The sequence below is a fragment of the Oncorhynchus nerka genome, linkage group LG28, assembly GCF_034236695.1.
Source record: "Oncorhynchus nerka isolate Pitt River linkage group LG28, Oner_Uvic_2.0, whole genome shotgun sequence".
Lineage (NCBI taxonomy): Eukaryota > Metazoa > Chordata > Actinopteri > Salmoniformes > Salmonidae > Oncorhynchus > Oncorhynchus nerka.
Genome location: NC_088423.1, coordinates 12,324,669 through 12,351,766, shown reverse-complemented (window position 1 = coordinate 12,351,766; position 27,098 = coordinate 12,324,669). Strand labels below are relative to the sequence as shown.

At 42.4% G+C, this 27,098-nt stretch overlaps 1 protein-coding gene across 1 annotated transcript; it reads left to right on the top strand.

Annotated features, from left to right (window-relative positions):
* Positions 1–1,302: 1,302 nt before the first annotated feature.
* Positions 1,303–18,698, top strand: LOC115115733 (ras-related C3 botulinum toxin substrate 3). Its single transcript, XM_029644214.2, has 6 exons — positions 1,303–1,440; positions 3,428–3,499; positions 7,109–7,226; positions 7,400–7,462; positions 7,938–8,097; positions 17,843–18,698. Exons 1-6 carry the CDS (start codon positions 1,406–1,408, stop codon positions 17,971–17,973), a joined length of 579 nt encoding a protein of 192 aa, XP_029500074.1. The 5' UTR covers positions 1,303–1,405; the 3' UTR covers positions 17,974–18,698.
* The last annotated feature ends 8,400 nt before the right edge of the window (positions 18,699–27,098 follow it).

Below are 27,098 nucleotides of genomic sequence, written 5' to 3'. Positions count from 1 at the left end.
ATATATTTCATGTGCTTTGCAATTGTGTAGGCCAGTTTGTGAATGATTTCTCTATTGTACTACATAATTGATAAATCGTATACCTCCACTACACTACTTTGATATGCATCAATAGGGATTAAGAAGTGAGTATAAGCAATGCCCACTGAAAAAAAGTGGGAATATGGTTTATACCTGCGTACACCCTACACTACACCACTGGCCCTTTGTGCTTTACAAAAGGTGACTGAATGGAAGCTAATAATTAGTTTTTTACTCTGCTGATCTCATGAAGAAAAGATGAGTCCTCCCTGTCTGAGACCAAGTCAAGACCGAGTACCCGACACCGAGACAAGACCGAGACACTCAACATGTGGTCTCCAGACTACAGTCCTAAGAAATTACCCTTAATTTATGACCTCTGACATCTAATATTTGACCCTAACCACCATCATATAGGGACTGAGTACAGGGGTCACCACTAGGGTACTACAGTCCCAATAAATAACAGCTCAACCCTGTCTCACTAAAGTGACCCAAACATTTCCATCCCACTCATCCTCCATGTATTGTGTTCCTCTCCTGCCTAACCCACTCTCCTCTTCAGTCCGTCCAAACCACCCCAGCAGAATACAGTATTGTGTTCCTCTCCTGCCTAACCCACTCTCCTCTTCAGTCCGTCCAAACCACCCCAGCAGAATACAGTATTGTGTTCCTCTCCTGCCTAACCCACTCTCCTCTTCAGTCCGTCCAAACCACCCCAGCAGAATACAGTATGTGGTCTTTCCCACTGTCTGCAGACAATAATGTTGACAAAAATGTAAACAGCACAGATATTCACCTCTAGACGTCCGCAGCTTCGGGTGTAGTTTCTCTGAGACTGTCCCAGTCAGGGAAAGTAATACATTTTTATGTTCACACGCTACTACATCAGATTTGAAGTTGTAGTCGCTGATATCAATATCTGACGACGATTAATTTACATATCAGATTTTAAGCTTGTATTGAAAAATCAACAAATCAAACATTGAATGGTGTGTAATGAATGTACTATTTTAAAAAAAAACAATTTGCACTGCAGTTTTTGGATTGATACTGTGCTTCTTTTTTGTTGGATTTCATTATTGCATACATTTTTGGCTAAATTGTCAACAAAGATTCCGTGTTTTAAATCCAAGGTTGTTGTCGAAACACTGGGGGAAACACAAACTCCTCAAACAAGGGAAAGGGGAAAATTGACTTCTGGTGCTCACTGGCCCTTTAAGTACGCTCGGTCTTTTCAGGCGTCTCTCGTCACCTACCCCTTTCACTGCGGCTCGAAAGCAGAGTGGACTGACCCGCTTCTGATCTAAATCACTGCTAGCGCTCATTGTGAGATACAGCAACCACTTCTGTAGGCTTTCTGAAACTGCCTAGACCTTTGCAAATGCAAGCAATTAAATGTGTGGTGGTCGGGGACGGGTAAGAATCTCATTGATAAACGTAGAGCATATCCTCATCCTGTGTGTGTGCGTGAGACCAGCGATGCGGTCATGTTTGGGAGATGATTGTAATATAATGTGAGACGTGTAAAATGTGGAGTTGTGTATTTTCACGCTGAGAAAACGCCCAGGCTGTAGCGATGCTATGGGAAACATACTCGCCTTGTAGGCCATCGGGAATCAGGCTTCATCAATTCTGATGCGGGCTAAGGAATTTCTAGGCGTTGTTTTATAATCATTTCAATTTACAGCCCTTTCTTCCCATGTTTTATGAAGGAATCTATTCATTTATTCCGTTTTTATTTTCCTTCCATCATTTACTACCATGTTCGCTACAGTAATTTGGGAGTTGGATTAAAAAAGGTGAGATGGTACAGCAGGTCTATGTAGATACAGCAGGAAGCATTGATCCGTTATCTGACTGATTTTGTCCTTAACTCCCCTAAGCCTTGGCGAAATGTTGATATCTACAATGCCATACTAATGCCAAATCCCATTTGGAGGATTTGTGAAAACTAAGGGTTATTAATCTGTTATGTTTGTTCCTTTATACAATAACAAACCGGGGCGTAGGTTTAACTACTTTTAATGAACATATACTTCAGCTAGAACACTCCATGTTTAGCCATGCAAGAATCAATCAGAGCATTAGCGTAATATATTAATATTTCATCTGTTAATCTGTAATTCCCAGAGCAACCCAGAATATACTATTAGTGGCCTGCTCCAAAAAAAAAACGTTTTCACTACCCCCTCCCTCCTCCCCTCTTTCCCAGTTCCCTCATACTCCTTACCCCCAGCCAAGAAAACTCAATGACCCCAAATCTGTTTTATAGTAGTACTTAAACTGTCAGTCTGTCTCACTACTGCTCCCTCCGTTCATCCACACACACACACACACACACACACACACTCATTCTTACGCAGGCCATTCACCTCCTACCCTGCAAATCCACCATCAATCTGTTCATATCATTCTGACGTACTGGATACACAGACTCATAGACACACACACAGACACCACTGTCACCAACCCTTCCTGTGTTGTGTGTTTGGCGATAACAGGGATTGGGTCGATAACAGGGATTGGGTGATAACAGGGATGGGGTCGATAACAGGGATGGGGTAGTATGTCTCTCATGCAAAGTGAAAATAGGCCAATGTCTGTGTGATACTTAACCTGAGAGAGACAAAGACAGCAGACATGCACAAACTGAGTGCCAGCCTACCTAGAAGTCTACCTACCTCAGCAGCTTTTTTAGGGTCTCATTATTAGGCTTGTGTTTTCTCTAGCAGTGAGTAAAGCGAGTATGTGTCTGTCTCTCTTTATTTATTATTTTAAAAAAACATTTAATTGAAGGGCTTTATTGGCATGGGAAACATATGTTAACATTTCCAAAGCAAGTGAACTAGATAATAAACCATACAAATTAAACAGTAAACATTACACTCACACAATTTCCAAAAGAATAAAGACATTACAAATGTCATACTATGTGCAAATAGTTAGTGTTTGTTCTTAACTGGTTCTTAACTGGTTGCCCTCGAGGCAACAGGTCACAAATCTTGCTGCTGTGATCGCACACTGTTATTTCACCCAGTAGATATGGGAGTTTATCAAAATTGGGTTTGTTTTCAAATTCTTTGTGTAATCTGAGGGAAATACGTGTCTCTGATATTGTCATACATTTGGCAGGAGGTTAGGAAGTGCAGCTCAGTTTCCACCTCATTTTGTGGGCAGTCTGTTGAGAACCAGGTCTGTCTACGGCGGCCTTTCTCAATAGCAAGGCTATGCTCACTAAGTCTGTAAATAGTCAAAGCTTTCCTTAAGTTTGGGTCAGTCACAGTGGTCAGGTATTCTGCCACTGTGTACTCTCTGTTTAGGGCCAAATGGTATTCTAGTTTGCTCTGTTTTTTCCAATATGTCAAGTAATGATCTTTTAGTTTTCCCATAATTTTTTTCTCAGGGCTGTGGGAAAGACCTGTTTGCTAATCAGCTACACCACCAATGCCTTCCCCGGAGAGTACATACCCACTGTGTGAGTACACACACACACACACACAATGCATGGATACAGAGCTGTATTTTAGGCGTCTATGCTATACACAGAGTTGTATTTTAGGCGTCTATGCTATACACAAATCAAATCAAATTTTATTTGTCACATACACATGGTTAGCAGATGTTAATGCGAGTGTAGCGAAATGCTTGTGCTTCTAGTTCCGACAATGCAGTAATAACCAACAAGTAATCTAACTAACAATTCCAAAACTACTGTCTTATACACACAAGTGTAGGGGGATAAAGAATATGTACATAAAGATATATGAATGAGTGATGGTACAGAGCGGCATAGGCAAGATACAGTAGATGGTATCGAGTACAGTATATACATATGAGATGAGTATGTAAACAAAGTGGCATAGTTAAAGTGGCTAGTGATACATGTATTACATAAAGATGCAGTAGATGATATAGAGTACAGTATATACGTATACATATGAGGTGAATAATGTAGGGTATGTAAACATTATATTAGGTAGCATTGTTTAAAGTGGCTAGTGATATATTTTACATAATTTCCCATTATTAAAGTGGCTGGAGTTGAGTCAGTGTGTTGGCAGCAGCCACTCAATGTTAGTGGTGGCTGTTTAACAGTCTGATGGCCTTGAGATAGACGCTGTTTTTCAGTCTCTCGGTCCCAGCTTTGATGCACCTGTACTGACCTCGCCTTCTGGATGATAGCGGGGTGAACAGGCAGTGGCTCGGGTGGTTGTTGTCCTTGATGATCTTTATGGCCTTCCTGTAACATCGGGTGGTGTAGGTGTCCTGGAGGGCAGGTAGTTTGCCCCCGGTGATGCGTTGTGCAGACCTCACTACCCTCTGGAGAGCCTTACGGTTGAGGGCGGAGCAGTTGCCGTACCAGGCGGTGATACAGCCCGCCAGGATGCTCTCGATTGTGCATCTGTAGAAGTTTGTGAGTGCATTTGGTGACAAGCCGAATTTCTTCAGCCTCCTGAGGTTGAAGAGGCGCTGCTGCGCCTTCTTCACGATGCTGTCAGTGTGAGTGGACCAATTCAGTTTGTCTGTGATGTGTATGCCGAGGAACTTAACTTGCTACCCTCTGTATTTTAGGCGTCTACGCTATATACAGAGCTGTATTTTAGGTGTCTATGCTATACACAGAGCTGTATTTTTGGCATCTACGCTATACACAGAGCTGTATTTTAGGCGTCTATGCTACACACAGAGCTGTATTTTAGGTGTCTACGCTATACACAGAGCTGTATTTTAGGCGTCTATGCTACACACAGAGCTGTATTTTAGGTGTCTACGCTATACACAGAGCTGTATTTTAGGCATCTATGCTACACACAGAGCTGTATTTTAGGTGTCTACGCTACACACAGAGCTGTATTTTAGGTGTCTACGCTATACACAGAGCTGTATTTTAGGTGTCTACTATTACGCAGAGCTGTATTTTAGGCGTCTATGCTACACACAGAGCTGTATTTTAGGTGTCTACGCTATACACAGAGCTCTATTTTAGGTGTCTACGCTATACACAGAGCTGTATTTTAGGTGTCTACGCTATACACAGAGCTGTATTTTAGGTGTCTACGCTATACACAGAGCTGTATTTTAGGTGTCTACGCTATACACAGAGCTGTATTTTAGGTGTCTACGCTATACACAGAGCTGTATTTTAGGTGTCTACGCTATACACAGAGCTGTATTTTAGGTGTCTACGCTATACACAGAGCTGTATTTTAGGTGTCTACGCTATACACAGAGCTGTATTTTAAGTGTCTACTATTACACAGAGCTGTATTTTAGGCGTCTATGCTACACACAGAGCTGTATTTTAGGTGTCTACGCTATACACAGAGCTGTATTTTAGGTGTCTACGCTATACACAGAGCTGTATTTTAGGTGTCTACTATTACACAGAGCTGTATTTTAGGCGTCTATGCTACACACAGAGCTGTATTTTAGGTGTCTACGCTATACACAGAGCTGTATTTTAGGTGTCTACGCTATACACAGAGCTGTATTTTAGGTGTCTACGCTATACACAGCTGTATTTTAGGTGTCTACGCTATACACAGAGCTGTATTTTAGGTGTCTACGCTGTACACAGAGCTGTATTTTAGGTGTCTATGCTACACACAGAGCTGTATTTTAGGTGTCTACTATTACACAGAGCTGTATTTTAGGCGTCTATGCTACACACAGAGCTGTATTTTAGGTGTCTACGCTATACACAGAGCTGTATTTTAGGTGTCTACGCTATACACAGAGCTGTATTTTAGGTGTCTACGCTATACACAGAGCTGTATTTTAGGTGTCTACGCTATACACAGAGCTGTATTTTAGGTGTCTACGCTATACACAGAGCTGTATTTTAGGCGTCTATGCTATACACAGAGCTGTATTTTAGGCGTCTACGCTATACACAGAGCTGTATTTTAGGTGTCTACGCTATACACAGAGCTGTATATTAGGCGTCTACGCTACACACAGAGCTGTATATTAGGTGTCTACTGTTACGCAGAGCTGTATATTAGGCATCTATGCTACACACAGAGCTGTATTTTAGGCATCTACGCTATACACAGAGCTGTATATTAGGCGTCTATGCTACACACAGAGCTGTATATTAGGTGTCTACTGTTACGCAGAGCTGTATATTAGGCATCTATGCTATACACAGAGCTGTATTTTAGGCATCTACGCTATACACAGAGCTGTATATTAGGCATCTACGCTATACACAGAGCTGTATTTTAGGTGTCTACGCTATACACAGAGCTGTATATTAGGTGTCTACTATTACGCAGAGCTGTATATTAGGCATCTATGCTACACACAGAGCTGTATTTTAGGCGTCTACTATTACGCAGAGCTGTATATTAGGCATCTACGCTATACACAGAGCTTTATTTTAGGCATCTACGCTATACACAGAGCTGTATATTAGGTGTCTACTATTACGCAGAGCTGTATATTAGGTGTCTACTATTACGCAGAGCTGTATATTAGGCATCTATGCTACACACAGAGCTGTATTTTAGGCGTCTACTATTACGCAGAGCTGTATATTAGGCATCTATGCTACACACAGAGCTGTATATTAGGTGTCTACTATTACGCAGAGCTGTATATTAGGCATCTATGCTACACACAGAGCTGTATATTAGGTGTCTATGCTATACACAGAGCTGTATATTAGGTGTCTATGCTATACACAGAGCTGTATATTAGGTGTCTACTATTAAGCAGAGCTGTATATTAGGCATCTATGCTATACACAGAGCTGTATTTTAGGCGTCTATGCTACACACAGAGCTGTATTTTAGGCGTCTATGCTACACACAGAGCTGTATATTAGCCGTCTATGCTATACACAGAGCTGTATTTTAGCCGTCTATGCTATTACACAGAGCTGTATTTTAGGCGTCTACGCTATACACAGAGCTGTATTTTAGGCGTCTACGCTATACACAGAGCTGTATTTTAGGCATCTACGCTATACACAGAGCTGTATTTTAGGCGTCTACGCTATACACAAAGCTGTATTTTATGTGTCTACGCTATACACAAAGCTGGCATCTGGATATAAAGAGATGGTTTCCTCTCCCTGCAGCTTTGACAACTACTCTGCAAATGTGATGGTTGATGGGAAACCAGTGAATCTGGGTCTATGGGATACAGCAGGACAGGAAGACTACGACAGACTCCGACCACTGTCCTATCCACAGACGGTAACACACACACAGCTTCTAACCCATTATCTTTCTGTGAAGGATTGATTTGCTATCTACTAATCACAGAAGAGCTATTCTTCCAGTCTGTCCCATGTGGAGTCAGGGGATTCCATGGTTGGTTGATCTCAGTGGTTTCACCCTAAGGTCTGTCTCTCTATGGTTCTCCCCAGGATGTGTTCTTGATATGCTTCTCCCTGGTCAGCCCCGCCTCCTTTGAGAACGTCCGAGCTAAGGTCAGTACTGAACCTACCTGCTCACAGACACAGGAACAGGGGACCTGCCGAGCCTGACCTAAAGAAGCACATCTATAGCTCTCCCTGGTTCATGTTCTATAGCTATAGTCCTGATATAGAGAGAGTTTGGCCATTGTGGTTTCAACTCAAAAGCATTACGATGCTCTTAGATGACAACACACACCTTTCTGTGTGTCAAACTCTCTCTGTATATGACTCTGGTTAAGTTATGATTCACTAAATTTGATTTGGTGTTTTTAAAGGATGTGTGAGGTTTTTCAGCAGTGTCTAATGGTGTTCTATTGTGTTTTACTGCGTTCTGCTATTCTGTTCTACACTATCCATAATAGTCCTATTAGCCATCTATGTCCATAGATCAGATTTAGAGGTTATATTTCTATATCTCTGTTCTACCCAGCTTTAATCTCCATATTTGACCTAATGACCTTTACCCTCTGTATGTGGCGTGTCTCAGTGGTACCCAGAGGTGAGACACCACTGCCCCAACACCCCCATCATCCTGGTGGGCACTAAACTGGATCTGAGAGATGACAAGGACACCACGGAGAGGCTGAGGGACAAGAAGCTGTCCCCCATCACCTACCCCCAGGGCTTGGCCATGGCACGGGAGATAGGTCAGTCTGTGTGGATGTCTAACCATCCATCGCCCACATTCGGAACAGCTAATGTATTTGTATTGGTATTTGTATTTATTATGGATCGCCATTAGGCAGCAGCTACTCTTCCTGGGATCCAGCAACATTTAAGGCAGTTATACAATTTCAAAAACATTGCAAAACATTCACAGATTTCACAACACACTGTGTGCCCTCAGGCCCCTACTCCACCACTACCACATATCTACAATACAAAATACGTGTGTATAGTGCGTATGTTATCGTATATATGCATGGGTCTGTGCCTATGTTGCCTATGCTGTATTCTTATCTGTTTATTAAATCACATTCTACTGCTTGCATCAGTTACTTGATGTGGAATAGAGTTCCATGTAGTCCTGGCTCTATGCAGTGCTGTGCGCCTCCCATAGTCTGTTCTGGACTTGGGGACTGTGAAGAGACCTCTTGTGGCATGTCTTGTAGGGTGTGCATGGGTTTCCGAGCTATGCGCCAGTAGCCCAAACAGACACCTTGGTGCACTCAACATGTCAATACCTCTCATAAATACAAGTAGTGATGAAGTTAATTCCTCCTCCACTTTGAGCCAGGAGAGATTGACATGCATATTATTGTTAGTTCTCTGTGTATATTCAAGGGCCAGCTGTGCTGCCCTGTTCTGAACCAATTGTAATTTTCCTAAGTCCTTTTTTTGTGGCACCTGACCACACGACTGAACAGTGGTCCAAGTGGAACAAAACTAGGGCCTGTAGGACCTGCCTTGTTGATAGTTTTGTTAAGAAGGTAGAGCAGCACTTTATTATGGACAGACTTCACCTGATCTCTGACTGTATGAACATGTTTTGACCATGACAGTTTAAAATCCAGGGTTACTCTAAGCAGTTTAGTCACCTCAACTTGCTCAAATTCCACGTGATTTATTACAATATTTAGTTGTGGTTTAGTGAATGATTTGTCCCAAATACAATGCTTTTAGTTGAATAAATATTTAGGACTAACTTATTCCTTGCTAACCACTCTGAAACTAACTGCAACTCTTTGTTAAGCCATTTTTTGAAGAAGCTTCTCCTATATGTTGGAGAGGCTTCCATTAAAAAACACCCTCTGTGTTCTGTTAGACACTCTTTATCCACAATATAGCAGGGGGTGTAAAAATTACAATACTTGTCTTAAATAGTTTGGTCAGATATACTTTGTGTAGTGGCAACGTTTGTTGCTGGCATGTCATGACTAAGTTTGCTAATCTTGCCAATGAAAAATTAAAGTAATTGGCAATATCAGTTGGTTTTGTGATGAATGAGCCATCTGATTGATGAATGATGGGGCGGAGTTTGCCTTTTTTCCCAAAATGTAATTTAAGGTGCTCTAAAGCTTTTTACTATCATTCTTTTGTCATTTATCTTTGTTTCATAGTGTAGATTCTTATTTTTATTCAGTTTAGTCACATAATTTCTCAATTTGCAATACAGTTGCCAATTGGTTGTGCAGCCAGACTTATTTGCCATTCCTTTAGCCTCATCCCTCTCAACCATACAATTTTTTAATTCCTCATCAATCCACATGGATTTGACAGTTTTTACAGTCATTTTCTTTTTTACCTTTATCCCATCCTCCTTATAAAACGTGTTTTGTTTCCAGAAGGTATCGAAATTGTCAACAAATGTTACACCCATTTCAGCTGCAATAATCATGTAGCCAGTTGTGAAGAGAAAGAATCCTGCAAAAGCATTCATGCTTCCGGCGCCGACAGAGATGGCCGCCTCGCTTCGCGTTCCTAGGAAACTATGCAGTTTTTTGTTATTTTACGTGTTATTTCTTACATTAGTACCCCAGGTCATCTTAGGTTTCATTACATACAGTCGAGAAGAACTACTGAATATAAGATCAGCGTCAACTCACCATCAGTACGACCAAGAATATGTTTTCCGCGACGCGGATCCTGTGTTCTGCCTTACAAACAGGACAACGGAATGGATCGCATGCAGCGACCCAAGGAAACGACTCCGAAAAAGAGGGAAACGTAGCGGTCTTCTGGTCAGACTCAGGACAAGGGCACATCGCGCACCACTCCCCAGCATTCTTCTTGCCAATGTCCAGTCTCTTGACAACAAGGTTGATGAAATCCGAGCAAGGGTAGCATTCCAGAGGGACATCAGAGACTGCAACGTTCTCTGCTTCACGGAAACATGGCTCACTGGAAAGACGCTAACCGGGGCGGTGCAGCCAACGGGTTTCTCCATGCATCGCGCCGACAGAAACAAACATCTTTCTGGTAAGAAGAGTGGCGGGGGCGTATGCCTCATGACTAACGAGACATGGTGTGATGAAGGAAACATACAGGAACTCAAATCCTTCTGTTCACCTGATTTAGAATTCCTCACAATCAAATGTAGACCGCATTATCTTCCAAGAGAATTCTCTTCGATTATAATCACAGCCGTATATATCCCCCCCCAAGCAGACACATCTATGGCTCTGAACGAACTTTATTTAACTCTTTGCAAACTGGAAACCATTTATCCGGAGGCTGCATTCATTGTAGCTGGGGATTTTAACAAAGCTAATCTGAAAACAAGACTCCCTAAATTTTATCAGCATATCGATTGCGCAACCAGGGGTGGTAAAACCTTGGATCAATGTTACTCTAACTTCCGCGACGCATATAAGGCCCTGCCCCGCCCCCCTTTCGGAAAAGCTGACCACGACTCCATTTTGTTGATCCTTGCCTACAGGCAGAAACTTTAGCAAGAGGCTCCCACGCTGAGGTCTGTCCAACGCTGGTCAGACCAAGCTGACTCCACACTCCAAGACTGCTTCCATCACGTGGACTGGGACATGTTTCGTATTGCGTCAGATAAAAATATTGACGAATACGCTGATTCGGTGTGCGAGTTCATTAGAACGTGCGTTGAAGATGTCGTTCCCATAGCAACGATAAAAACATTCCCTAACCAGAAACCGTGGATTGATGGCAGCATTCGCGTGAAACTGAAAGCGCGAACCACTGCTTTTAATCAGGGCAAGGTGTCTGGCAACATGACCGAATACAAACAGTGCAGCTATTCCCGCCGCAAGGCTATTAAACAAGCTAAGCGTCAGTACAGAGACAAAGTAGAATCTCAATTCAACGGCTCAGACACAAGAGGCATGTGGCAGGGTCTACAGTCAATCACGGACTACAAGAAGAAACCCAGCCCAGTCACGGACCAGGATGTCTTGCTCCCAGGCAGACTAAATAACTTTTTGCCCGCTTTGAGGACAATACAGTGCCACTGACACGGCCTGCAACGAAAACATGCGGTCTCTCCTTCACTGCAGCCGAGGTGAGTAAGACATTTAAACGTGTTAACCCTCGCAAGGCTGCAGGCCCAGACGGCATCCCCAGCCGCGCCCTCAGAGCATGCGCAGACCAGCTGGCCGGTGTGTTTACAGACATATTCAATCAATCCCTATACCAGTCTGCTGTTCCACATGCTTCAAGAGGGCCACCATTGTTCCTGTTCCCAAGAAAGCTAAGGTAACTGAGCTAAACGACTACCGCCCCGTAGCACTCACTTCCGTCATCATGAAGTGCTTTGAGAGACTAGTCAAGGACCATATCACCTCCACCCTACCTGACACCCTAGACCCACTCCAATTTGCTTACCGCCCAAATAGGTCCACAGACGACGCAATCTCAACCACACTGCACACTGCCCTAACCCACCTGGACAAGAGGAATACCTATGTGAGAATGCTGTTCATCGACTACAGCTCGGCATTCAACACCATAGTACCCTCCAAGCTCGTCATCAAGCTCGAGACCCTGGGTCTCGACCCGCCCTGTGCAACTGGGTACTGGACTTCCTGACGGGCCGCCCCCAGGTGGTGAGGGTAGGCAACAACATCTCCTCCCCGCTGATCCTCAACACGGGGCCCCACAAGGGTGCGTTCTGAGCCCTCTCCTGTACTCCCTGTTCACCCACGACTGCGTGGCCACGCACGCCTCCAACTCAATCATCAAGTTTGCGGACGACACAACAGTGGTAGGCTTGATTACCAACAACGACGAGACGGCCTACAGGGAGGAGGTGAGGGCCCTCGGAGTGTGGTGTCAGGAAAATAACCTCACACTCAACGTCAACAAAACTAAGGAGATGATTGTGGACTTCAGGAAACAGCAGAGGGAACACCCCTATCCACATCGATGGAACAGTAGTGGAGAGGGTAGCAAGTTTTAAGTTCCTCGGCATACACATCACAGACAAACTGAATTGGTCCACTCACACTGACAGCATCGTGAAGAAGGCGCAGCAGCGCCTCTTCAACCTCAGGAGGCTGAAGAAATTCGGCTTGTCACCAAATGCACTCACAAACTTCTACAGATGTCGAGAGCATCCTGGCGGGCTGTATCACCGCCTGGTACGGCAACTGCTCCGCCCTCAACCGTAAGGCTCTCCAGAGGGTAGTGAGGTCTGCACAACGCATCACCGGGGGCAAACTACCTGCCCTCCAGGACACCTACACCACCCGATGTTACAGGAAGGCCATAAAGATCATCAAGGACATCAACCACCCAAACCACTGCCTGTTCACCCCGCTATCATCCAGAAGGCGAGGTCAGTACAGGTGCATCAAAGCTGGGACCGAGAGACTGAAAAACAGCTTCTATCTCAAGGCCATCAGACTGTTAAACAGCCACCACTAACATTGAGTGGCTGCTGCCAACACACTGTCATTGACACTGATCCAACTCCAGCCACTTTAATAATGGGAATTGATGGGAAATGTTGTAAATATATCACTAGCCACTTTAAACAATGCTACCTTATATAATGTTACTTACCCTACATTATTCATCTCATATGCATACGTATATACTGTACTCTATATCATCGACTGCATCCGTATGTAATACATGTATCACTAGCCACTTTAACTATGCCACTTTGTTTACTTTGTTTACATACTCATCTCATATGTATATACTGTACTCGATACCATCTACTGTATGCTGCCCTGTACCATCACTCATTCATATATCCTTATGTACATATTCTTTTATCCTCTTAGAACTCTCGCTCTATACTGCCCCTGTTGGAGAAAGTGCGTACTCATAGTAAACTGAAAATATTTTTACCCAAAATTGCTAATATATGCATATATTATTGAATTGAAAACACTCTAAAGTTTCTAAAACTGTTTAAATTATGTCTGTATGTAAAGCAGAACTCTCAGGAGAGCCATTCTCCCAAACACTCTGTCAACAATGGAAAAGTTGGGTCTACTTTGACGTCATCGCCAACACCCTTCCCAGGCAGCTACGGATCCAGGAACAGTCTCTATCAGTTCAGCGCGATGCCTGCTTTCAAATGGCGCGTTCACTGTGAGAATCGCACAAGCCCTGCACCTTTGGCTCGCGAAATTCCGCGTGTCCCTCTCAAAACCGGGCACTCTATTGCGCGCGGCCGATTTGGAGTACGTCTTTTTCCAACATGCAGCATTTGAAGCCGGTTTGTCTGTTAGCGCTGTCCTTTGTTCTACATGCTAAAAACATCATAAAGCTCGATTTTGCACATCGTTTGACCAGTTTAATCGACATATAATATGTAAATTGGAAGTTTTAATGCGCAGAGTGCTGGACCAGAAGTCATTTTTGATGCATTCCAGCTGAAGCTGTTAGCATATGCTAATACAGGGACACACAACGTGAAACCAAACGATTTATTGGGTAAGTATGACTCCTTCTACGTCTTCTGATGGAAGAACATCAAAGGTAAGGGAATATTTATGTGGTTATTTTGGGTTTCTGTGGACTCCAAACGTACTGCTAATATCTGAGCGCCGACTCCTAGTATAGCCAAGTGAACGATGTCTGTAACGTTAAAAATAAATGTAATACAGCGGTTGCATTAAGAAGAAGTGTATCTTTGTAAATATATGTAGAACATGTATATTTAGTCATGTTTATTGCTTGTTATCTGACGTTATCTGTCGGAGCTATCATCATTTCTCCTGACATTTGAGTAGCATGCTTTTTTTTAAAATGTTGTCAACCGAGATTTATGGATATTATATAGCATATTATTGAAAAAAAATTGAATGTACTGTGTAACATGTAATATTACTGTCATCTGATGAAGATTTTCAAAAGGTTAGTGAATTATTTATTTTTTAATCCTACTTTTAAATTAGATTTTTTCTGGGACAAAATGGCCGCCGCTTGCCTTTTGTTTCGGTGGTGATCTAATATAAATATGTGCTATGTTTTCGCCGTAAAACATTTTAGAAATCTGACTTGCTGGGTAGATAAACAACTTGTTTATCTTTCATTTGAGCTATTTTACTTGTTAATGTGTGGAGGTTAAATATTTTTAGGAATATTTTTTCGCATTGTGCGTTATGCTAATGTGCTTGAGCCGTAGTCACGATCCCGGATCCGGGAGAGGGGGCTCTAAGAGGATAATGTTACTTACCCTACATTATTCATCTCATATGCATACGTATATACTGTACTCTACATCATCGACTGCATCCTTATGTAATACATGTATCACTAGCCACTTTAACTATGCCAGTTTGTTTACTTTGTCTACATTCTCATCTCATATGTATATACTGTACTCGATACCATCTACTGTATGCTGCTCTGTACCATCACTCATTCATATATCCTTATGTACATATTCTTTATCCCCTTACACTGTGTATAAGACAGTAGTTTTGGAATTGTTAGTTAGATTACTTGTTGGTTATCACTGCATTGTCGGAACTAGAAGCACAAGCATTTCGCTACACTCGCATTAACATCTGCTAACCATGTGTATGTGACAAATAAAATGTGATTTGATTTGATTTGCCACGATTCATTGAGGGCACAAGGCCAAATATGATGGATATTTTTTTAGTGTCTAGCAGAGAGTCAATCAGCTCTTTAAAATCTAGTTTCAACTGTTCAGAGCTGTCCTTCATAATGTAATTAAAACCCACATGGACTACATCAATTTGCCCTGATGTAGTACATTCGGGAGCAGCTTAGTAATGTCATTTACTCCATCTTCGAGATAGGAACAGTCACATTTCTTACCATGGAGCTGCCCAAAATCATGGCTGACGAGAAGGATGAGGAAAGCCGCCCACTCCCATGCTTCACAGGATGATGCAGGCCTCCGACAGATGGAGAGGCCCCGCTCAATTCAGAGCAGGAACGGAAGGTTGCCAACGTCGACTTTGAAGCAGACACCGGTACCCCCAGCAACGAAGGTGCAGGAAGATCAAGCTCCTGGACGGCTAAACAATTCATTATTTGAATCCGCTCCGGACTTCTCGACGGGAGTGTAGACTGCTTTGTAGGAGGCCGCTGTCTTTAGCTTCCACGGCTCGTGACATGCGACCATCGTTGATTGCCTTGCTCTTCTTGCTGTGCTCCTTCGACTCCGCTATAAGATAGAGGAGCCCCGGGCAACACCTGCCAGTCGGATAATGACAAACGACAAGGCGGAGATGCATCCAACAAGTGCAAACGCCATCCAGCCACCAGCGTAGAAAAGGTCATCATTCCACTCTGTGTTTTCAAGGAAGTGATCAAGGAAGACACCTCATGCCTATAATCATTGGCCAGCAAACAATTGCCACATTGTAACTCTGAGTGATCTGGTTTGTCCTGAAACAAAGCGTAGACCGAGGGCTCCATTGGAAACTCATCTGGGACTAACTTCGTTAGCTTGATGGCTAGCAGCTTAGCGGCTCTGTCAAGCAGGCAGAGCCGCTTGACCTGTCTGCTAAGCGGCATTCCGGGACAATCACAATCACCAGCCTGCTCCTTTAAAGACACATTTTCTTGCAGCTTAATCAACTCCATGTCAGTGATGTAACATCTACCCATCTGAAGATCTGTTTGGCTTCTTCTGACAACTTTGTCACATTTGTGACCAAGAAGGGGTTCTGGATGAGCAGCAGCAGTTCTCTTCCAACAGTGAAGTCATCAAAGCTTGCCTTGAAGTTCTCCATCAGCTTCTGGATGAAATCTACATGGTTGGAAACCTCTGTCTCCTGGAAAGCCCGGACTGCTGTTATCATATCACAACTGTGTTGTCCCGTCCCTGCAGCTCAACAGTCAGTTGATTTGAGGTGTGATGTAATGTCTGTCCCTCTTCCAATCATGGCTGGAGCTCCATCTTTGGTGTTTGAGACCATGGTCTTCAGATCTATCCCCCTTTTTGTCAGCATCCCTTTGATGACCTCATGGATTTCCTCTACCTGTGTGTGCTTCTAGATGGGTTAAGCCCAACAGCTCCTCACAGAATTCCTTCTTTGTTTCGTTATAAAATCTGACAAACACCAGAAGCTGGGCATTATCAGTGTTAACTGTTGATTCATCCACAGCTAATGAAATGCATGGTGCATTCTGAATGACCACATCATATGGTGAAGTTAAATCTTCAGCTAATATTTCAGTTCTCCTCATTGCTGTGAATCTGACAGCGCGATCTGTTTGATCTTTTCTCTGAGCTCATCCTTTTTGTTCACCTTCAAGGAAGGTGTCAGCATCTTCACACATGTGTCCTTTTTCCATCTCAGCGTCTGAAAAAGTTTTTGTTTTCCCAAAACCCAAGCTATCCTCAGTGAACACTCCATTGCACGTTGTTAGTCTGTCAGGGAATTGACAAGGACTTTGGTGGACCTTTTTCATATTGGGATTTGAGTTGGTTAATCTTGTTTGTTCTCACCTCTCTCTGTGTGTGTGTGTGTGTGTAGGGGATACATCTGATCGAATTTACTATGCCTGGTGTCATAATGGAGCCTAACATTTGCACTTTTCACAAGAGTTACGGACTTGCTGCATATCAGACACATTGGTTTTGTGCTAGTTTGGGGGAGAATGAATTAACTGTTCAGTCCAGTCGTTTTTCAATAAACAGTTTTTAGAGTCTACTTTTTAAATATTTTAACAAGCCATATAAAACAAAGAAAGAGCTTAGTTACCAGTATATCTGTGATATTAACAGTTGAACTGCGGTCACATCTTTCTGCCTGCTTGTCCCAAGGTTCCGCAGAGGTTATTTGGATTGATATGATTGGTATTTGCATATAACCACGCTATTGGATTAGACGGGGCATTGGTAGAGGTGGGTGTTGCTTCATGAGAGAGCGAGAAAGAGAGGCTGCTGTGCCTTTTAAATTTTTTATTTGAAAGCTGTCTAACGAGGCACACCTGTTAATTGAAATGCATTCCAGGTGACTACCTACTACTGTACCTAATGAAGCTGGTTGACAAAATACCAAGAGTGTGCAAAGCTGTCATCTTAGCAAATGGTGGCTAATCTCAAATATCAAATATATTTTGATTTGTTAACACTTTTTCAGTTACTACATGATTCCATATGTGTTATTTCATAGTTTGGATGTCTTCACTATTATTCTACAATTAAAGTAGGTGTGTCCAAACTTTTCACTGGTACTGTATATATAAACAATTACAGCATTCTCACAAATTTGATGATATAATCGTGAAGTCCATTCACAAGATTAGGGCATATGATACCGAAGTATAGCGGGGTGGTTACTTTCACAGGGTATTGCCCCAAACAGCAAGTGACCCTCTGTGCTTGATGTCATATGTCTGTACCTTTTTTAAAGGGATAGTGTGAGATTTTGGCAATTAAGCCCTTTATCTATTTACTAAGTGTCAGATGAACTAATGGATAAAATACTTAATTTGATTATAGATGTGTAATAAAGATGTTTGTTTGTGTGTGGTGATCAGGTGCTGTGAAGTACCTGGAGTGCTCGGCCCTGACCCAGCGAGGGTTGAAGACGGTATTTGACGAGGCCATCCGTGCTGTGCTGTGCCCCCCACCCGTCAAGAAGAGGGGCAAGAGGTGCACAGTGTTCTGAGGGCTCTTATTGTTCCAGGATCAACCTCCAACATAGTGGCCATCGTCATGACGATACATCTGGTACACTAAAACATCACCATAACAATCACTACTTCTCTTCGGGACAAGTCCTAACTTGAAACACCACGTAACGGCAATTTAACTGACGTTTGTGTAAATAATGGATTCATGTCAATGGAATATTTGATCTCAAGTTAGGATTGGCCCCAAGAGAAATAAATACTGGATTTTTTTTTACAATAGGAAAACCATTTGATCAGGTGTAAAGATGTGTCGTCAAGTTGCCATTTGTTTGTTTTTACACAGAGGAAAGCACTTGAGGTGTCTACTCTCACTCATACAACCCTAGTCCCTCTCAGTCCTGTTAGCTTGAGTTGATACAGCACTCAAAACAGTCTGTACTGTGAATCTGTCGCTCTGGGTTGAAGTTGCCCTTAGGTACAGATTTAGGATCAACGTTCCCGCCTCAAGTCCTAACCTTGACCATTACGGGGAAAAAACACATGACCTTAGATCAGTGATTAGGGGAAATTTCACCCTACTCTGTGAAGTGAATAATGTGACAAACAGACAAGAATGACATGGGAGCTGTACAACCTGGCTACCTGAGGAATGCCTCTGATGGAGGTGCTTGCATTGGTTTAAACAATATGTCTTCATTTTCCAATTATTTGAATCTACCCATGCATGTCACTGTATGTGTGAGTAAAATTTCCAGCAGTGTCACGTTTCTGATACTATTACTGCATTGTAGTGATAGACAAGACTTTGCTACAAACTGTTGATTCAACAAAAGGGAAATCAAATCAAATTTATTTATATAGCCCTTCGTACATCAGCTGATATCTCAAAGTGCTGTACAGAAACCCAGCCTAAAACCCCAAACAGCAAGCAATGCAGGTGTAGAAGCACGGTGGCTAGGAAAAACTCCCTAGAAATGGATGATCACAACCGTGGTCTGTTTTATGTGTTACACAAACTAAGTCTAGTGATAATGTACAAAATAATATTTAGAGGAGGAATGCATTATGGATATATCTATTTATTATGGACCTAAATATTTAGCTCTTTAATTCCAGAAGAAAAGGATAATACTAACCAGGTTTCCATCCAACCTTTTTAGTGGAAACACTTTCATGTGCAAATATTGATATATTAACTGTCATATGGAATACCCGCACTGCATCTGCGAACTGTTGGCTTGAGCGCACGTGCCCATACCAGAGTGTGCTCATTTGCTATTTAACAACAAAAAATGTTTTTGAGTTGAATGCAATGGACTTGTATTCGTTTTATTTGGTACATGGGAATTTAACCGCAAAAGTAATTTTTGTGACCTCCGTCATCACACACAGACTTTTATCTACAAGTCAATTTGATTGAAACATATCTCTGGTGGGAAACTGCGCATTTAAAAAAAAAAGGGGGGTGATTTTAGAATGTGTGCATAAAAATCTGCCGCCAATTGGATGGAAACCTAGCTAGTAACTCACTTTTAATCTAGAGATCTCATATCGCAAAACATTGTAATTAATTAACGAGTGCGTTTCTGTGGTTGTTGTAGACCTGCAGTATAACTGTTTCTTCCCCTCTAGTGGTGAGATAAAGGAATGCATTCTTCTCTGTCATCAAATAAAATCAAATTGTATTTGTCACATGCGCTGAATACAACGGTTGTGGACCGTGAAATGCTTACAAGCCCCTAACCAATGCAGTTTTAAGAAAATGGAGTTAAGAAAATATTTACTAAATAAACTAAAGTAACACAATACAATTACAATAATGAGGCTATATACCGGGGGTACCGGTGCTGCGTCAAGGGGGTACAGGTTAGTTGAGGTAATTTGTACATGTTGGTAGGGGTAAAGTGAATATAGATAATAAACAGCGAGTAGCAGCAGTGTAAAAAATTTAAGGGGGGGTGGGGGTCAATGCAAATAGTCCAGGTGGCCATTTTTATGAATTGTGTGTTATGGCTTGGGGGTAGAAACTGTTAAGGAGCCTTTTGGACTTAGACTTGGTGCTCCAGTACAGCTTGCCGTGCGGTAGCAGAGAGAACAGTCTATGACTTGGGTGACTGGAGTCTTTGACCATTTTTGGGGCCTTCCTCTGACACTGCCCAGTATATAGGTCCTGGATTGCAGGAAGCTTGGCCCAGTGATGTACTGGGCCATACGCACTACCCTCTGTAGTGTTTTATGCTTGAATGCTGAGCAGTTGCCATACCAGGAGGTGATGCAAATGGTCAGGATGCTTTTGGTACAGCTGTAGAACTTTTGAAAGATCTGGGGACCCATGCCAAGTCTTTTCAGTCTCCTGAGAGGGAAACGTTGTTGTTGTGCCCTCTTCACAACTGTTTTGGTGTGTTTGGACCATGATAGTTTGTTGCTGATGTGGACACCAAGGAACTTGAAACTCTCGTCCCGCTCCACTACAGCCCCATTGATGTGAATGGGGGTGTCTTTGGCGCTCCTTTTCCTGTAGTCAACTCCTTTGTCTTGCTTACATTTTGGGAGAAGTTGTTGTCCTGCCACTACACTGCCAGGTCTCTGACCTCCTCCCTAGTGGCTGTCTCATCATTGTCGGTGATCAGGCCTACCACCGTTGTGTCGTCAACAAACTTAATGGTGGTGTTGGAGTCGTGCTTGACCACACAGTTGTGGGTGAACAGGGAGTACAGGAGGAGACTAAGCACGCACCCCTGGGGGGCCCCCGTGTTGAGGATCAGTGTGGTAGATGTGATGTTTCCTACCCTTACTACCTGGAGGCGGCCCGTCAGGACATCTAGGATAAAGATGCAAAGGGAGGTGTTTAGTCCCAGGGTCCTTAGCTTAGTGATGAGCTTTGTGGGCACTATGGTGTTGAACGCTGAGCTGTAGTCAATGAGAAGCATTCTCACATAGGTGTTCCTTTTGTCCAGGTGGGATTCAATCTTAGTCCTGTATTGACACTTTTTAATTTTTATTTATTTCACCTTTATTTAACCAGGTAGGCAAGTTGAGAACAAGTTCTCATTTACAATTGCGACCTGGCCAAGATAAAGCAAAGCAGTTCGACACATACAACGACACAGAGTTACACATGGAGTAAAACAAACATACAGTCAATAATACAGTATAAACAAGTCTATATACGATGTGAGCAAATGAGGTGAGATAAGGGAGGTAAAAGCAACAAAAAAAAAGGCCATGGTGGCAAAGTAAATACAATATAGCAAGTAAAACACTGGAATGGTAGATTTGCAGTAGAAGAATGTGCAAAGAAGAAATAAAAATAATGGGGTGCAAAGGAGCAAAATAAATAAATAAAATACAATAGGGAAAGAGGTAGTTGTTTGGGCTAATTTATAGGTGGGCTATGTACAGGTGCAGTAATCTGTGAGCTGCTCTGACAGTTGGTGCTTAAAGCTAGTGAGGGAGATAAGTGTTTCCAGTTTCAGAGATTTTTGTAGTTCGTTCCAGTCATTGGCAGCAGAGAACTGGAAGGAGAGGCGACCAAAGAAAGAATTGGTTTTGGGGGTGACCAGAGAGGTATACCTGCTGGAGCGCGTGCTACAGGTGGGTGATGCTATGCTGACCAGCGAGCTGAGATAAGGGGGGACTTTACCTAGCAGCGTCTTGTAGATGAACTTTGCCTGTTTGATGGTTTGTCTGAAGGCATAGTAGGATTTTTTTATACACGGATTCGTGTCCCCCTCTTTGAAATCGGCAGCTCTAGCCTTTAGTTCGGTGCGGATGTTGCCTGTAATCCATGGCTTCTGGTTGGGATATGTACGTACGGTCATTGTGGGGATAACGTCGTCAATGCATTTCTTGATAAAGCCAGGTATATTCCTCAATGCCATTGGATGAATCCTGGAACTTATTTGTCTGTGCTAGCAAAACCAGTCCTGTAGCATTATTTTATTTCACCTTTATTTAACCAGGTAGGCCTGTTGAGAACAAGTTCTCATTTACAACTGCGACCTGGCCAAGATCAAGCAAAGCGGTGCGTCTAACCAGACACCTAGGTAGTTGTCCACATCAGAGAATCACCAGCACTTCCTTTATTATTAGACATTGAGAACAAGCTGTTTTTGACAAATAGGCACACACCACCACCCCTTGTCTTACCGGACTGTTCTACTGTTCTATCCTACCGATGCACGGAAAAGTCAGCCAACTACATTATCCGTGTTGTTGTTCAGCCACGACTCTGTGAAACATAAGATATTACAGTGTTTAACCTCTTGCTTCTACTTGGGACGCTTGCGTCCCAACTAGAGCTCTGGAAATGCAAATGCGCTACGCTAAATGCTAATAGTATTAGTTAAAACTCAAAAGTTCATTAAAATACACATGCAGGGTATCAAATTAAAGCTACACTCGTTGTGAATCCAGGCAACAAGTCAGATTTTTAAAATGCTTTTCGGCGACAGCATGAGAAGCTATTATCTGATAGCATGCACCAATACACTACAACACAAAAGCACAGCAGGGGACGTAAACAAAATAATTAGCATTTCGGCGTTACACAAACCGCACAATAAAATAGAAAACAGTCATTACCTTTCACCATCTTCTTTGTTGGCACTCCTAGATGTCCCATAAACACTATTGGGTCTTTATTTCGATTAAATCGGGCCATATAAAGCCAAGATATCGTTATATGTAGACTGTGTGATAAACGAAAAAAACAGCGATTTCACAACGTAACGTCATTTTTTAAAATTCAAAAAGTAGACGATAAACTTTCACAAAACACTTGAAATACGTTTGTAATGCTACTTTAGGTATTAGTAAACGTTAATAAGCGATAAAAATCATCCTTAGGCGATGTAAAAATCATTAGCTGTCGTCTTGGAAAAAATTTCACGAGAGAGCTCTTCCGGAATGATCTGGGCGGAGACCGAGGTAAGTGGTGCCCCTGTTTCGGTTCAACCAAGAATCAAAGATGATTCAATTCACAAGACTCTAGACAACATGGGGATGCTGTGGGAGTTGAATGCTCGGTCTTATCTAATTCGGCTCACTGTTAACAATTGCTGGAAGTGGCGCAAGGATATTTATTTCCATTTTCTGTGATCAGGTTTTCCTGCGCTTTCCGATGTAACGCACGTTATGTTATAGCCACAGTCGTGATTTAACCAGTTTTAAAAACGTCCGAGGGTTTCCTATCCACACATTCTAACCATATGAACGTACTATATTCCTGGCATGAGTAGCAGGGCGCTGAAATGTTGCGCGATTTTTAACAAAATGTTCAAAAAAGTAGAGGGTAGGAGCAACAGGTTAATGTCCCGTTGGTAGGATAGTCAATAACGGAGCTCATCCAGTTTATTCTCCAGTGATTGCACGTTGGCCAATTTAACGGATGGTGGAGGCGGGATACCCACTCGCCGACGAATTCTCACAAGGCACCCGGATCTGCGTCCTCTGTATCTCCGTCTTTTCTTCATGCGAATGACAGGAATTTGGGCCTGGTCCGGGAGCAACAGTATATCTTTCGCGTCAGATTTATTCAAGAAAAAATCTTCATCCAGTTTGAGGTGAATAATCGCTGTTCTGATATCCATAAGCTGGTTTCGGTCATAGATGGTAGCAGTAACATTATGTACAAAATAAGTTAAAAACAATGTGAAAAAACACAAAATAGCACAATTGGTTAGGAGCCCGTAAACCGGCAGCTATTCCCCCCGGGACTATTATTATTTGTCATAAATATGTTGTTTGGCATAACAACTGTCTGGTTGAATAATGAGTGTCTGGTCCTGTCCAAGTTGTCAATACTGCCTATCGGTTGTCATTTTTCCTCAGACACAAATCTAGGAGCAGCTAACCATTCCTCAGACATAACTTCATCCTATTCCTCAATGCTGTAGTTCAGAACTCTGAAAATATACTAAATACTACTGCACAGATATGAACTGGTGACTCAAACCCATTGTTATTAAGAAAGCTTTTTTTAATGCACTGGCAATGAGACGACTTGTGTAATGGTTTAATTATTTTTCTTTTTTGTGACTTCACATGTCAGTGTTGTGAAATATTTACATTTTGTATAATAAATACAAATGTATATGAAACAAGTTTGTCAAGTGTTTTGAAGTGTACTAGTGTGTTTAATTAATTGAATCATTCTTTGTGATATATATGTGTGTGGGTTTTAATTTTTTAGCAAGAAACCACGGCTCCTGTTCCCAGACCAATGTGATTGTTTTGAATGCATTCTGTCATGATACAAATGTGTAAAGATCAAGTCTGGTTCATTTGCATACTTAGTTTTCTGATTCTGAAGAATGGAGGCAGAACTCCAGTCCAAATACTCCGGTCTTCCCCATTCACAGCCACCTCTGGTTGACCAATCACAATCACAGCGGTCTCTTCCTTGCCTCTGTCCAACACCACACCGTGTAAAGGTACGAGTACACTTACTTAACCAGGAAATATTCCCACTTATAAGCACAGACACTCCTAGAGAAACAGAACGTATCTCTTTATGCTCAGTCTGGTAGTGTCAGATCCAACATGGCAAAATCCAAGGATTCCATCAGTGGTCCCATCTGTCTGGATCTACTGAAGGATCCTTTGGGTATTCCCTGTGGACACAGATACTGTATGGGCTGTATTAAGGACGGCTTTGATCAGGATGATCAGCTGCCCCCAGTGCAGACAGACATTCATCCCAAGGCTGTTCTGAACAGAAACCCTCTGCTGGCTGAATTGGTGGAGAATCTGAAGAAGACAGGACTCCAAGCTGCTCCTCCTGTTCACTATTATGCTGGACCTGGCGATGTGGCCTGTGACTCCTGTACTGGGAGAAACTCAAAGCTGTCAAGTTTTGTCTGGTATGTCTGGCATCTTCTGGTATGTCTGCCCCCCCCCCCCCATTCTCACTTCTCAAACACCCACACACAATACCTGCTCACTCACTCATACATTCCCTTCCATGAGTCCTACCCCCTACTCTTTGTTTCATGCTGTGTTGTTGACATTTTTTTTTCTTCTCTAGAATTGTAAAGTGACATTGAGTCCTTGAAAAACGCTATATAAGTAGCTTGTATTATTATTATTATCAATATCGTTGTCATCTTCATATTATTATTATTATTGTCATGATTGTTATTATGATTATTATTCAGGGATGCAAACTGGTGAGGGCCTTTTTTTTTTTGCACTGAAACACGCAAAATAAATCCCTGCTAGGGGGAAATGCAGGTTTTTAACTAATTAAACAACAAAGAATATGATCTACATGATCAGTCTCTGTGTGTAAAAATAAGTGGTTAATGAGTGGTTAAATAAGTGGTGAACCTAACTCAGGTAAAGAAAGCAATTCAATGTTATTTGTTGCCTAGACTTTACTGCAAATGACAAGTCTTGAGAAAAAAACAATACACTTATATTGCAGTTAGCCATGACAGCCTTTATAATAGAATAAAGGAATTGTGACAACACACACATCTAAATATTGCACTTGTTCCACCACACTTTCTCCCTCACCTCACACTTTCCAAATGCCAGTTGTATTTTTTGGTTACAGTTCATGATGTACGCTTCATCACCTTCTCCCGTCTCCATAGTCAGGCATCTCCCCTACCTCTTCGTTATCGTTCAGGGGACGTGCTGTTGTAAGTTAACTGGCAAACTGCCTTTCTACTATCTGCTGTCTTTCCAGAGCATGCGCTGATGTGGTAACTAGCAAACTGGTTGTCTCTTCTCTCTTCCGTTGCGTGCTGCATTCTGTTGCTCTGTGAATGATTGGCTGAGCCTTGGAAACAGCAAGTATTGCTCCAAACGCGCATCACTCATTCGCATACAGCCAGTATTGATCCAATGCCCCCCCAAACATTTCTCATCGGATCTACACAAATCACCTAGGTCACCTATTTTGGATTCAAAATGGCAAATTTCGCCAAAAGGTGGCTAGATTGCATCCCTGACTATTGTGTGGACAGGTGTCTTTTATACTGATAACAAGATCAAACAGGTTCCATTAATACTACAAACATGCAAGATTTCTGGCTCTCACAGACCTGTAACTTCTTCTTTAAGAGGCTCCTCTGTCCTCCACTCGTTACCTGTATTAATGGCACCTGTTTGAACTTGTTATCAGTATAAAAGACACCTGTTCACAACCTCAAACAGTCACACTACAAACTCCACTATGGCCAAGACCAAAGAGCTGTCAAAGGACACCAGAAACAACATTGTAGACCTGCACCAGGCTGGGAAGACTGAATCTGCAATAGGTAAGATTGGGAGAATGTCACATGGTCAGATGAAACCAAAATATAACTTTTTTGGTAAAAACTCAACTCGTCATGTTTGGAGGACAAAGAATGCTGAGTTGCATCCAAAGAACACCATACCTACTGTGAAGCATGGGGGTGGAAACATCATGCTTTGGGGCTGTTTTTCTGCAAAGGGACCAGGACGACTGATCCGTGTAAAGGAAAGAATGAATGGGGCCATGTATCATGAGATTTTGAGTGAAAACCTCCTTCCATCAGCAAGGGCATTGAAGATGAAACGTGGCTGGGTCTTTCAGCATGACAATGATCCCAAACACACTGCCCGGGCAACGAAGGAGGGGCTTCGTAAGAAGCATTTCAAGGTCCTGGAGTGGCCTAGCCAGTCTCCAGATCTCAACCCCATAGAACATCTTTGGAGGGAGTTGAAAGTACATGTTGCCCAGCAACAGCCCCAAAACATCACTGCTCTAGAGGAGATCTGCATGGAGGAATGGGCCTAAATACCAGCAACGGTGTGTGAAAACCTTCTAAAGACTTACAGAAAACGTTTGACCTCTGTCATTGCCAACAAAGGGTATATAACAAAGTATTGAGAAACTTTGGTTTTTGACCAAATACTTATTTTCCACCATAATTTGCAAATAAATTCATAAAAAATCCTACAATGTGATTTTCTGGATTTTTTTTCTCATTTTGTCTGGCATAGTTGAAGTGCAGCTATGACAAATTACAGGCCTCATCTTTTTAAGTGGCAGAACTTGCACAATTGGTGGCTGACTAAATACTTTTTTGTCCCACTGTATTTTGGGTATAAAAATTATCTTTATGGAACAAAAGGAACATTTTCTGTCTAACTGGGAGTCTTGTCAGTGAAAACATCCGAAGATCAT